Source organism: Lissotriton helveticus, chromosome 5_1, assembly GCF_964261635.1.
Source record: "Lissotriton helveticus chromosome 5_1, aLisHel1.1, whole genome shotgun sequence".
NCBI lineage: Eukaryota > Metazoa > Chordata > Amphibia > Caudata > Salamandridae > Lissotriton > Lissotriton helveticus.
In genome coordinates, this window is record NC_136065.1 from 1,842,936,948 (window position 1) to 1,842,951,434 (window position 14,487).

General features: G+C 44.9%; 1 protein-coding gene across 4 annotated transcripts in view; it reads left to right on the forward strand.

Moving 5' to 3' along the window:
• The window catches only part of SPOP (speckle type BTB/POZ protein), a 344,731-nt gene that overhangs the window by 258,845 nt on the left and 71,399 nt on the right, over window positions 1-14,487 (forward strand). For all 4 annotated transcript variants that reach the window (XM_078645267.1, XM_078645270.1, XM_078645268.1 and 1 more), the window contains one exon: window positions 6,525-6,702. In XM_078645267.1, coding sequence (XP_078501393.1) covers window positions 6,525-6,702 — 178 coding nt within the window. The remainder of the gene's footprint in view (window positions 1-6,524; window positions 6,703-14,487) is intronic.

Here is a 14,487-nt window from a genome sequence, read left to right on the forward strand (position 1 = left end):
CCTCACCTCAAGTGAGACCTTTGGTCTCAACTACTACTCAGCACCCAGGGTCAGTATTAGCAAACAGCGCATCCCCCTTGACAACTGAAGAATGGGAGAAATTGGCGGATCCACATGCCCAGGGAAAAGGCGTCATGCCACCTCATGACACAGAAATCAAAACGGTTGATTCCCCAAAGACTCTAAACACAGAAGAGAGCGGTCTTTGGGCTTCACTGCTAAATACCATAAACCTCATGACAAAAGCAATGGAATACCATTCGGACAAGATGGATATCCAACTAAGTTTGCTAACCCGCTTAACCACCCTTGTCATTAACATCGACACCAAGTTATTAGATGTGAACGAGTTGATCAAAAGAGTTCAATCAAAAACAACAATCAACCCACCAAGCTGCACATGTTACTCAATCATTGACAAATTATCATCTTTACGAGATGTAATGAGTGAGCTCTTAACTGATATAAAATCTGCAAATAACTCCCACAGAGCAGCATGGGCAGTAGCAAGCAAGGAAAGAAAAAACCCAGATTGCGAGACAATGGAAAAAACCCAATCGGTGGTTATTCCCAACGTCAGAATGGCCTCATACAATCCACTTAATCACCTTAAGGAATCGAACGAACAGAACTCACAACAAACGGGAGGCGCACCCAAGCTCCGGCAAGATGAAAAGCAGCAGAGTTCAACCAGAGAGCCGTCCGCCATTGTGGAAAGCGGGGAATATATATGCAACAAACAGTCTGCTAAACAAAGAAGGAAAATGAAGAGAAAAGGGAGAAACAAGATGGGCTCTATAAAAACATACTTCCCACAAGCAAACAAATCGCTGCCGGAATTAGAGAAAGAACAAAGAGGCACTAAGGACGAACTAAGCCAAAGGTCTAGGGAAAGCCCTCCAACCTCCTCTGCTCTTATAAGCCCAGAGGCAACGTCTGCCAAGAACAAACCAACAGAAGCTTATTTTATAAGGGGATCAGCTGAAGAAGCTCGTGAACAAGATGACCTAGGGGCGATAAGCAATAGTACAAAAAAAAACTTCTACTTCAAGTCAATGGGGCTACAAACTGCGGACAATCTGGTGGTACTATCAACTGGAGGAATTAATCCTTGGGATACCGCCATCTGTATCTCCTCATCAGCAAGGAAAAATGACCCAATGTAATTTTTGACAAGGAATCCCTGATCAAGAGAGAGCAAAACCCAGGATCAACCCAAAGCACAGCCCTCAAGCTAACACCGGGTCAAAGGCAGGACAACAACAAGTACGAACCCTGTGACCCAATTGCCAACTTGGGTCAGCCGACGCAAAGAGAGCAAGCGCCTCTAGACCTCAGCAATTGCAAGAGTATAGCACGGGTATCAATTGCTAACTCAGGTCCGCCGACCCAAAGAGATCAAAGCCCCCAAGAATATAGTAATTGCAAGAGCACAGAATGGGCATCAAATCCCGAATAGTGGCAGGAGGCCACCAACCACGAAGAGCCTAAAACAATACTCTTCATTCCTGATTACAGATCCAAAGGCCGTGAAGATATTTTAAACCGAAGGAATATCTTACGAGTCCTGAACTCAATTACATCTCTAGTTATGTTAACTACTCAAGATTTGGAGGCTGTCGAATTCATCACACTTAAACATCTAGCAGAGCAGGAAATAACAAAAACTATCTGGAGCTCTGGAGAATTGGCGAATAAAATCTTGAGAGGAAAATCAATTAAAAGCCTGGGGGATTCGAATCAAACCGTTCTTGAACCAGGCTACCCAGTTCCATTACTCCGCAATCTACAAGAAAATGTTAACTTGACTCTGAGCAAACGCCGCCCAGATATTCCCATAAAATCTATACTGAGAGGAGCACGAGGAAGCTCAATCGAAACAAAAGGCTGGTGCACCCCTTCTGCAAAAAATCAATGGTCTTCCAACCCAAAATCAAGAATGGGACTGGATCGCAAAAACAATTAACTCCAGACAGTCCAGCCAATGACAATCTGCAGAGCGAATCGGTACCCCCTCAAATACAAATCGGTCGCTTAAATTGTGTTCTTGGAACATAAACGGACTAGGAGCAAAAATTACCAACAAGGATCTATTGCTATATTTTCAGCAGTATGATTTAATACTGTTACAAGAAACTTGATCAGCAGAACCGCTCCATCTTCAGGGCTTTAAATCATTCCACCTCCCAGCAAGGAGAACCTCAAAATTCGGTCATGAGAAAGGTGGTTTAACGATATACACCTCGATACAAACAATAAACCACACAAAAGAACTGCTAAATAAAAAATTCTTCGGGAACTGAAAACTGGATCACAGCAATCCCGCTGGAAATATCAACACCGGGATCCAATAGGCAAGAACTAATCCTGGTTAATACCTACCTGCACCCAAAGGGGAAAAAAACGGCGCTACTGCCCTGGTGATAGAACTGAACAAATTAATAACGGAAGTGGACAATCTGAACTTTATTGTGTTAGGAGACTTTAATATGTTCCTTTCGAAATCATCAGGGAAGAACTACCCAATGGAAGATTATTTGCATGTCAGGGGGATCCCACCTCTGGAAGTGTGCCCATGGGCCAAACAAACAAATTTGTCAAAATGTTTAACAGAAGACCTAACTAATTTGGGGCTGATTTCGGCAAATGGGCGATTGCCGGGGGACCGTCCCCAAGCAGCAACCTTCCATAACTCGATCACATCATCGGCGATCGACTACACCTTCTTGTCTTTTTCACTGTTCGCGTTAATCCAAGACTTTAAAATCGGAATATCTGACTACAGCGACCACCTCCCGCAAGAACTGACACTGAGGGCACAAGGGACAGCACTAACATTTCCATCAATTGGCCCAAAGCTAACGACCTCAGCAAAATGCAATAGAATTAAGTGCAATACTAGCGACCCAGATCGATTAATGCAAGAAGCAAAGATGAGCTGGGAAAGTGCTGCTGAGCTGAACGATAATAAAATACTCGCCTGGGAGTCCTTCCTGAAATCCTTTGGCCTAAAGAACACTAAGCTCAATTTCATTAAAGAAACCGAAGTACGGACATGCCCAAAAAAAATATCGGCCTGCCCGATAAGCAACCCAAAAAATTACCCTCAATCCTCTCTAACGCCTAATTTAAGGGCAATAAAAACAGCCATTAACAGTACACTTCGCGAGCTGCGGAAAGATGGGAGTGACAACGACTTAGTTCACTAAATTGAGATCATTAAAGTGCAAAAAGCATAAAATCCTGTGGCGAATTGAAGCCGCGGAAAAAACTTGGGTAAAACTACTCTGTTTCAAAAAACAATAACAGTGCAAGATTTTGGAAAACTGTTAATAAAATAGATAATCCGAATGCCACTGGAGTGAACTCCCACATCACAGAGCTAATCTGGGTAAATTACCTGTTCAAACACTTTAATGATGAAGCGCCAAGCATGGGCCATCAAAATCCGGAATCCTGTAAGCCGATCGCGACGGCCCTAAAGCCTCCAGTTGTGGACACCAACTTCCCAGGTTCGATTGAGCAGTTGAAGGGACGAATTGCGAAAGGACGGAAGGAGGGAGCCCCAGGCCCAAATGGAATCCCTCCCATTATTTATAAACAAGATCCAACCTATTGGGCTGAACTGCTCCCGATCTTTGTAGAAACCTGGAAGGCTGAACAATTTCCGTCCTCCTGGAGGGGTTCAATAATAGCTCCAATCTATAAAAAAGGTAATAAGAACGAGGCTAAGAACTACAGACTCACAGCTCTTATAGATATAGATGCAAAATATTTTTCTGGGCTACTCTTGGAAGAACTAACCTCCTGGGCATCAAATAAAAAATTAATCCCTATCAACCAGACTGGATTCCCCAAAAAATCTAGGGACCTCGACAAACATTCTAGCCCTCTCCCTGCTGATAGATGCTGCCATTAAACATAAAATACCATTATATGCGTGCTACATCGACTTCTCAGCCGCTTTTGATAGCGTTGACAGAGGGAAATTGTGGTCAAAACTCTCAAAGTGGGAGGTGGACTCCAAACTGCTCAACTTATTGATCCTACTGCATTCAGACACCTGGATCCAAATAAAACTGGGGGCCGGCAACTGTTTATCAAAAGAAATTCCGACTACAAAAGGGTTGAAACAGGGGTGCGTCATCGCACCGACCCTGTTCAACCTTTTTATGTCGGACCTTTCTAAAGATCTGGACAATTGCAACCATCATTCCCCAAAGCTAGGGGGTCTTACATTGTCGAATTTATTATATGCAGACGATCTGATACTAATCAGCCACACCCCAGTAGGCCTGCAACATCTTATTAATACAACAAGTAAATTTTCCGGAAAAAAACGGCCAGACCATAAATACGGAAAAATCGAAGGTGATGGTTTTTAATCAAAAAAGCAAACATTTCAATGGTCTCTGCATGACCTCAAAATGGATACAGTTAAAGAATACAAATATCTGGGGATAATTTTTGATTCCAACGGCTCATTCCAGCGACAGGCAACAACAATAAAAAACAGAGGGATTTCACTGGCCATCGCTTTAAAAAATATCAAGAACAAAATAGCAGGCCCAAACTTAATCCCCTTGCTGGACATATTTCGCGCAAAACTGCTACCATCAATAACAAATGGCAGTGAATGCATGAGAGGGAGAGACGAGGACACTTTAGATAATGTGGTCAGTAAAACACTCCGAATACTCTTGTCTCTCCCTCCGTACACCTCCCCAGCACAGCGAAGGCTGGAGTTCGGTTTACAGAAGCAACAAATTGCACGTAAGGGCGCATATGCAAAATGCTGGCATAAAGTAAAGAACGCTGTAACAGACTCCCTGAACGCCCACCTTAGGAAAGAGCTGGAGACAAACAAGGGATCCCCCGCAACGGTCTACCTCCAAGCAGCTATAAAATCCCTTGCATTAAAAGACCTTTGGCACTCGAGCTGCTCACATAAGTGCTTCAAGCGCCTGGTCAACAAGTCAGTGAAAATTCTTTCCATGGAAGAAGACAAAGCAACACTAACTAGGAGATCACACGGGTGGTTCGTGATCCAAGGCTACACTAGCGCCTTACCCCAGCCACACCTCAGTACCAGCTTCTCAAGGAAGGTGAAGGAAGATTTCCTGCGGCTGAGGATGGGGGTAATCCCGTCTAAAGTACATCTTCCCCCATGGAAACGCTTGGAATCGAATTCCAACTGTAGGCTTTGCGACAACCCAAAGGAGGACGTTTTGCACTTGTTATGTAGCTGTAAAGCTCTAGATAGTGCCGGAAGGGGTCAACTAACACAGCTCTGGAATCAAAATGGTGTGCTAACTCGCAGACAAGCCCTGTTGATCAGCTTCGAGGGAGAAGATATCCAATTAGCCTGCAGACTAGTGCGCTTCATGAAAACAGTTAACACGATCCAAAATCCAGAGCCAGCGATTGAACTTGACTCAAAAAGACCCACTTTTGCACTTTAAGAAAACTCTCTTTGGACTAACAAAGACTCAGTAAATGTTTTATACAAACGCAATGTACAGCATCAGTTTGCACGGATCTTTCGTTCTTATTTTTAACTCTGTTATTGTTTTTAACTGTTTTTTGTAAAACTCTTGATCGTGTATCCCCTCCAGTTTATTTTAAAGAGTCATTGCAAAGATTTTTATTAATCACGCAATAAAGTTTCTTCTATTAGGTCTTCGAGTTGACTCTACTCAGATGAAAGGAACCTCTGTAGCTTTCCTGGGGAACATCACAATAGCTGACATGCAAAGCAGCTACACACATTCACAAAACATTATTGTTTGGATATGCTGGTCAGGCAGTGCTCTGTATACTCTTTCAATCTGCTTCACCACCACGGGATAGACACCGCTTTTTGGGAGGACTGCTTTACAGTGTATGCGCAGCATGTGTTTCTACAGTCACACATGCCTCGAACTTTTACTTATCCTGTAAGCATCTGTTCATGGTATGTAGTGCTGTAGCAACACATGTGCCCATCCATCTCCCCGGATTTCTTTGCAGCATCATTTACGATCTCTTTTTTCCACTTTCGCATAGATCTCTCACTATACATTGCTTCACTTAACATTACGTCATCACCTGCTGTGCAGGAAAACAATCTAACAATGGAGCCGATGACCATGCAGATTACCAGCAAGAAGAGGAGCTACTATACCGCATGAAGACTTCTTCGAAGAAAAACAACTTGCACATGTCTGGGTCCAACACTAAATGGCAGGAGTATGCACAACACGTGAATCTACAGCACTACATGCCATGAACAGATGGTTTGAGTGTAACATTTTCCTCTTGGGGGATAATTGATCATCTATCAGATTTCTCACCTCTCTTCCTCCTTTCTTTATTAATGAATGCAGCTAATCATAAGATCTCAGGATGCACAAATCTGTTACCTACTATGACAACACCTTTATTGTTTTTTTTGTTTTCCTCCTGATTATTTAATTTATGTACTGTCCAGTCCTATCTGAATAACTAGTTGATGAACAGTGACTAACCTTTGTTTGCTTCTCTAGGTTAGTGTGGTGCAGGACTCAGTCAACATCTCTGGACAGAACACTATGAACATGGTGAAGGTGCCAGAGTGTCGCCTGGCAGATGAGTTGGGAGGTTTATGGGAAAACTCGCGCTTCACTGATTGCTGCCTGTGCGTAGCTGGCCAAGAGTTTCAGGCTCACAAAGCCATACTTGCAGGTTAGTTTTACTTTCTTTCCTTTTTGTTCAGTTGTAGTGTTGCCAGCAGAGCATTGAAGTGGAGGGATAGGTAAGTGGAGTGATTGATTGTTAGAAAGGTATATAGTTAGTTGAAATTAGAAACTTCTTGTCCATGAGTATTTTGAATAATGCTTATTTAAGAGTGGCTGGATGAACAAACTAGTAGTGGCAAGGTTGGGGTTTTTCTTGGGAGAAGAGAGCTTCTCCAGTATTGGGGTGTCTTTCATAGATTCACATGCCTGAATCATTCCCCGTCGTCGGAGTGGGAGTCCCACGGTACATAAAAAAGCAATACTATGCACCGAATAACCGAAAAACCTTGGTAATAACCAACCAGGAAGTAAAGTAGCCCTGAGCTACAAGAGCAAACACTTCCACTCATGACTATCCTAGTCATTTTGTATAGACCAAACTGCAGCCAATCAGGGACAGCACCCACCAGAATGTTCTCCCCAGAGGCTCAGGCTCTCAGATTTTCTACCGCACGTCGTGTGAAGGGAGCCTCCCTGAGCTCTGCTCTGTACTTCACAACTTTGGCTGGTTTTTACCTACTTTAAGAATGTCATCTTCTAAATCTCTCTTCAGGCCTTGTGAATCTTGTGGGAAACTCAGGGCTTTTAAGGAAGATCCCCACAAGAAATGTATTTATAACCTGTATCCGGACCATGAGGTAAAGGATTGTAAGATCTGCAGGACCTGTCCTCAGAAGACCCTCAGAGACAGGGAAGGTCGTCTTCTCCTGTGGCTGCAGAAAATCAAGGTTCAGGACAACCCCCTATCTGAGGTAGGAAGTGAAGCCTCGGGGTCAACTATATCCTCTAGGAAGATGATGGCTGAGGAAGAGGTATCTTCTCCTGGGGCTTAGGTGTCGAGAAAAGCTCAATACACCAAGGATTCTAGCTTGCCTTCCTCCTCTTCTTCAAAAAAGGCTTCTCCACCTTCAAAATCTAGATCTAGTACGCCCCTGAGAAAGTCTGGAAAGTCTTTGTCATCAAAAAGACTATCACAGAAAGTTTTACCTCAGAAAATGACTTAGTCGACGACGGCGTCCTCGACGGCTCCTCCGTCGACAACCATCATCGTCGACGCTTCTTCAACGTCGACGGTCACCTTTTCATCGTCGAGGCCTAAAATAATGATGTCTTCGGCCTCTTCCCCGTCGACGCTGGTCTCTGTTTCAATTCGACCCATCTCGTCGACGAAGGAAATGCCATTGGGCGTCGACGCTCCATCATCGACGAAGGGTAAGAAGTTCCCGTCGACAAGCGCATCGTCGACGAAGAACACCTCGACGGTGCCTACCCCGTCGACGAAAGCCACCCCGTCGACAGATTCCTCGACGACGAAGGTCACCTTGCCGTCGACTACCTCACCGTCGACTAAAATTACATCGTCGTCGACGGCCACCTCATCAACGAAGATTTTCTCGTCTAAAACATCGTCGACGAAGATTGCCTCGTTGTTGAAAACATCGTCGACGATGATTGCCCCATCGACTAACTTGACTGTCTCGTCAGCAGCCACTGTCCATACACCATCTCCGTCGACTGCACCGTCGACGGTCGTACCGTCGACGCCTTTTTCATCTTGTAAAGAATTACAAGTTTGGTCTGCTGCACCGTCTACAGTCTCCTTTGCCTCGCCGTCTAAGGCAGCTTCTTTATTAGAATGACGGGGCTCTTCAATAGCGGCTCTCTCCCCGCTGAAGTTGCCTGAACAGCTATTGGACTCTGAAGAGGATGAAGTGCAATCATATGTGGATGAGCGGTTCCGCTCAGCTAGGAGTCCATCTGAGCTGCTTATAAAATATCAGGAAGAAGAGCAGTTCCTTGAGCCTACAGGTCAGGCTCCTGCCACGGTGCCTACGGCACAAATGCCGTTAGCTCTCCTCAACACTTTACAGTATATGATGGACTACTGTCGCCGGTTCCCTCCATCTGAATCGGCAGAGTCGCTCACTTCAACGGCCATGCCTCAAGCCTCTGTAACGGCGTTTGGACAGCCAAGACAATCTTCTCCAACACCAGCATCCGAAATACGATCTACAATTTCTCCTTCTCCGGTGCCATCCCACCATACCCAGGAGGCTGTGACCACTGATGAGGACAGGGAAGAAGGAGAAGTTGATGATCAGTCTGTGCTGTCGGAGTGGGATGACTATCAAACACAAACCCCATCACCATCTGCTCCACCTGCTGCGGGCTCTCTGCCTGTAGATATTGGAGGATTCCATCTCATAATGGAAAGAGCAACGAAAAGGTTTCTAATTTCCATGGAAACGAAACAGGATAACTGTTTTCTTTACGATTTTAAGGACCAACCGCAGAGGCAAGTGAAAACAATTCCCATAATAGACTTCATCTGGAAAGAGGGGCTGAAGATCATGTCAACACCAAATTCTCTCCCTGCAGTCTTGCCTTGCGTAGACAAAAATTATAAGGCACCACTCACCTAGCCTGAATGCCTTATAGGGCAATCAAAGACTGATTCAGGGTCACCCAAGCGGCTCAGAGAAGGGCCAGAAACCCCTCTTCACCGGTAACTGCTCCACCGGACAGGGATGGCAGACGTCTGGACTCCATTGGCAAAAAAGTCTCAACTATAGCTGCAACTACTGTTCGTACTGAAAACTCCCTAGCAATATTAGGGAGATACGATAGAAAAATGTGGTTTGGATATCTTACCATATATAATTGAAAAGCTTCCAGAGCCTGAACGATCAGAAGCCAGAAAGATCTTGTATGAAGGGGAGTGTACTTCTGCAGAAATGATCGATACAGCAGTAGATGTGGCTTCTACAGGCTTCAGGCAGTTGGCGGGGGCAGCAGTGCTGAGAAGGCAGGGTTGGCTGAAGTCAACATCCTTTCGCCAGGAGGTCCAGGCTAAGATCATCGACATGCCATATGATGGGGAGTTTCTCTTTGGCCAGCATATCGACGAGGCCCTGCAGGCCATAAAGAAAGACACGGAAACGGCAAGGTCACTGGGAAGCCTGCAGTTTCGTAAGTCATCCTTTCATGGTGCCAAAGGACGTGGATCCTTCTCCAATAGAGGGGGCTACTCTCAGCAACGATCTTACCAAGCCTCTCAAGGTAACCAGAGGTATCAACCGTACAAACAGCAAACATACGGACAGCGAGGTAACAATTACCCTCAAACAAAAAGGAAGTCTTCTTATCGGAGACGAGATTCCTCTAGGAAACAATGAGACATACCACCTGCTACCATCTCTGCCCATTTCCAAATCAAAAGTTGGAGGAAAAATATCCTGTTTCTACTCGAACTGGTCCAAAATTACTACAGACAGGTGGGTCCTGGATGTAGTGGCCAGGGGCTACGCTTTAGAATTCATCAGAACCCCTCCAAATTCTCCTCCCAAAGGCCCACCTCCAGCTCATCTCAAGGAGCTGGTCTCCCAAATAAATGTAATGATTCGGAAAGGAGCAATCGAAAAAGTCCCTCAGTTGCAAAAGGGAACGGGGTCCTACTCGAGGTTCTTCCTCATACGGAAGAAGTTAGGGGAATGGCGCCCCATCCTCGACCTGCGTGCCCTCAACAAATACCTCAAAAAATTGTCCTTCCGGATGTAAACGCTTCAAGAAATCCTCCAGCTTCTCTCGGAAGGGGATCACATGGCCACCCTCGATCTTCAGAATGCTTATTTTCATGTACCCATCTTTCCCAGGCACAGAAAGTTCTTAAGATTCAGAGTGGCTGGCAGGGATTTTCAGTTCAAAGTTCTCCCATTTGGACTTCGTTCAGCGCCCCGTGTTTTCACGAACGTGTTAGCTCCAGTGGCAGCGCATCTTCGCTTAGGGGGCATTCAAATCTTCTCATACTTGGACGATTGCCTTATCAAGGCCAGTTCTTTAGTAACAGCAAGAGCGCATGTTCAAAGATGCCTGTCACTATTCCAGTCTCTGGGTCTCTCAATCAATTTAGAAAAATCCCATCTGACTCCGTCTCAAAGAAAGTAATTCTTGGGAGCCACACTAGACACTCAATCACTCAGTCTTTCGTCTCAACAGAAAGACCGTTCAAGATCTGCAAGATGGCTCGCCTACTGCAACAAAAAGAGTACGTTTCAGTTCGGATGTTCAAATCTTTCCTAGGGATGATCTCATCCTGCATCCCTCTGATACCCACCTGTTGATCCGAATGAGACCTTTGCAAGAGGAACTCAACCTCCAATGGTTGGAGGTTTCGGGGTCGTTCGACGACATGATCAGCATAACTCCTCGTATGAGAGAAGTCTTTCACTGGTGGATTCAAAGGAAAAATTTGCAAGAGGGATGTGCATTCCTGATGGAAGTTCCAAGGTTTACCATCACCACAGATGCTTCCCTCGAAGTATGGGGTGCACGGCTTCAAGGAATGACTGTCAACGGAAAATGGAATGTGCAACAAAGGAAGTGGCACATCAATCTTCTAGAGCTACGAGCCATTTTCTTGGCCTTGAAGTCCTCTCGAACAGTCATCAAGGGGTCCGTGGTTCTAATTCGGACAGACAATACAAGAAGTATGCATTACTTAAACAAACAGGGTGGTACAAAATCGGCCCTTCTCACTCAGCAAGCCCAGGAGATTCGGGATTGGGCTCTGGATCACAAAATCAATCTTTCAGCGGTTCATGTTCCAGGGATATCCATTGTACTTGCGGATTCTCTCAGCAGATCTGCAATATCCAGTCACGAATGGGAGATCAATCAACTGACGCTGTACCGAGTCTTTCGGGAGTGGGGTCACCCCGACCTGGACCTGTTTGCAACAATTCAGAACCACAAATGCCCACACTTTGCAAGCTGGTTTCCCCACAAGGACTAATGCGGGGATGCGCTTTCGATGAACTGGTCTCGGATACATGCATACACCTTTCCTCCGATTCCGTTAGTTCCCAGAGTCATCCGCAAGATGAAGAGGCAGCCGTGTCCCCTCATTCTCATTGCTCCCAGATGGCCTCGCCAATATTGGTTCACCGAACTTATCCTCCTCTCGGAGTCCGATCCCATTCAGTTTCCACCAATACCGAATCTTCTGACCATGCAAAGGGGTCAAATTTGTTACCTCGACCCAGCCTCCTTGAAATTCGCAGCTTGGCTCCTCAACACATTGAGTTCGCACATTCAGATATCCCTACGGATTGTCAAGATGTTTTAGCCAATGCTAGAGCACCTGCCACGATTAAGACATACAAGCTCAAATGGAAAAGATTCTTTGCCGGGTGTCACTCTGCCAATTTACATCCAATTCATGCTAAACCAAACAGATTTTGCCGTTCTTTCTTCAATTTGCTAGATCGGGTTTATCTCATTCCACGCTGAAAGTAATTTTGGCAGCCATTTCGAGATTCCGTCAGGATGGCTCTGCCTCTCTTTATTCTGCTAGAATAATTCAACAATTTTTTAAAGGGTTATTCCGAATGTTTCCTCCTATTCGACGTCCATCTCCATCCTGGTATTTAAATGTGGTGCTCGCTCCGCTCATTCGTCACCCCTTTGAACCTATTCATAAAGTGGATCTCAAGTTCTCTACTTTTAGCGCGAACGTCTGCAAGAAGGGTCAGCGACATTCAGGCATTCACGATCAAGTCTCCTTTCTTACAATTCACTCCAAATTTAGTGGTGCGTCGTACCAATCCAAGTTACATGCCTAAGGTTCCCTCTGACTTTCATCTTAATGAGCCAGTAATTCTAAAGACATTTTTTCCAAATCTGCAAACAGCGGCAGAAAAAGCCTTGCATTCCCTAGACATCAGGAGATGTCTCAAATTCTATCTCCAAAGAACTGCAACAATGCGGAAAACAGATCAGTTATTCGTAGCATATGGAATGCTACGTCAAGGATACGCTGTATCCAAACAGACTAGAGCCCGTTGGATGTCCTCAACGATTAGTCTGTTATCAGCAGGCGGGAAGGTCTCTACAATCTTTGCCAAGAGCACATTCTACAAGAGCGGTCTCCTCTTCCACCGCTCTCTTTGCTGGTGTGCCTCCTCATCAGATCTGCAGAGCGGCAACTTGGTCCAGCAGGCATACGTTCACCAAACATTACTGTTTGGACGCTGCAAGTGATGCAGATACTTCAGTGGGACGAGCATTTCTTCGCAATCTTTTCAAATAAGGTGAGCCTCTGTTCTCCCTCCTCCACTATGCTCTTTTTAAACGCTTATTCTTACATGTTATTCTCTATTGCCGAGCATGCATATATACAGTGATACAAGGAGCGTCTAATGAACATTATGATTTGTACTGCTATCTACTCTGATTCAGGCATGTGAATCTATGAGACACCCCAATACTGGCGAAGAACAATAGTTACTTACCTGTAATCTGTGGTTCTCCAGTATTGGTGTCTTTCATTCACATGCACCCGCCCACCTCCCCTCAGAGGCTCCTCAGGCGATTATGTTGGCTTCTCTCCTGTGCGAGAAAATCTGAGACCCTGAGCCTCTGGGGAGAACATTCTGGTGGGTGCTGTCGCCTGATTGGCTGCAGTTTGGTCTATACAAAATGACTAGGATAGTCATGAGTGTGAAAGTGTTTGCTCTTGTAGCTTAGGGCTACTTTACTTCCTGGTTGGTTATTCTTCCAAGGTTTTTTGGTTATTCTGTGCATATTATTGCATTTTTATGTACCATGGGACTCCGACGACGGGGAATGATTCAGGCATGTGAATCTATGAAAGACACCAAACCTGGAGAACCACAGATTACAGGTAAGTAACTATTGTTTTTCCACGTTTTAGTAAATGGTGGCAAGCACAGACCAGTATTCTGTAGTAACTAACCAAGAACCTAATGAATGAGAGAACAGGAAGGTGCTCATGGAAATTGAGTCCTAAAAAACACCAACTGAAAAGCTAGATTCTCCATCTACCTTTACTCCCAACCTTGTTGGAATGGTTTCCCTTGTTGAGAATACGTTATGTTAAGGAATGCTCCCAGGGAGAATGCACAAGGGATGCACCACAGTAGAATAATGTCAGGCCTCCCATTCTGACCTTTATTTTCTTTATTTTTGTAATGTGAAAACAGACCAGTTGGAACACGTGCAAGAGATGGCTGCTCCTCTATTTGTTTATGCAGAAACTTAAGCCTGAACAAGGGAACCGTCTTGTTGTTTGCCGCTGTCCGAGCCGTGCCTTAAAACTCTAGATTGCGTGTGGCACAATTTCTTCTAAAATCAACATCCATTTAACCCCCTTTTCAATATCCATAACCTTTTGTATATTTTCTGAGAGAAGTTGGATTTTCAACAGATGTCTCTGCTAAACAGAATCCTTGATCAAGAAGAGCCTTCTAGTTCTGTGCCTATTTTGAGAGGGTGAGACTCATGCATGCCCCCTCCATGATGCATGACAAAGCCATAGACCTTCGGGAGAGTCTAGCTCTAATGCTAGGCCTAGGATCATCTCCTAGGAGGCTGCCTCGGAGGAACATAATCATTGCCTTCACCACTTGTTGAGCTTTTTGCCTTTACTTCATGTGCTGTGATCATTGCTGGTAGACGTGGCTTTATCTGTGCAAGAAGGGTGCTTGATGTCTGAATTTGTCAGTACGGAGTTGCTTGACATTACTGACACACAGAGAAGTCCTGAACAAGAAAAAACAAAATGCAGCGTAGCTTAATTTTCTGTTGGATAGAGGGATGCTGAAGGCACATCTTCAGGATATTTAATTAGGAGTAGTCCTTGAGTAACCCAGTGAGAATGACTAAGGAAGATTTAGAATGGCCCTTAATTTGTAGTTCCATTTTTCCTCAGACC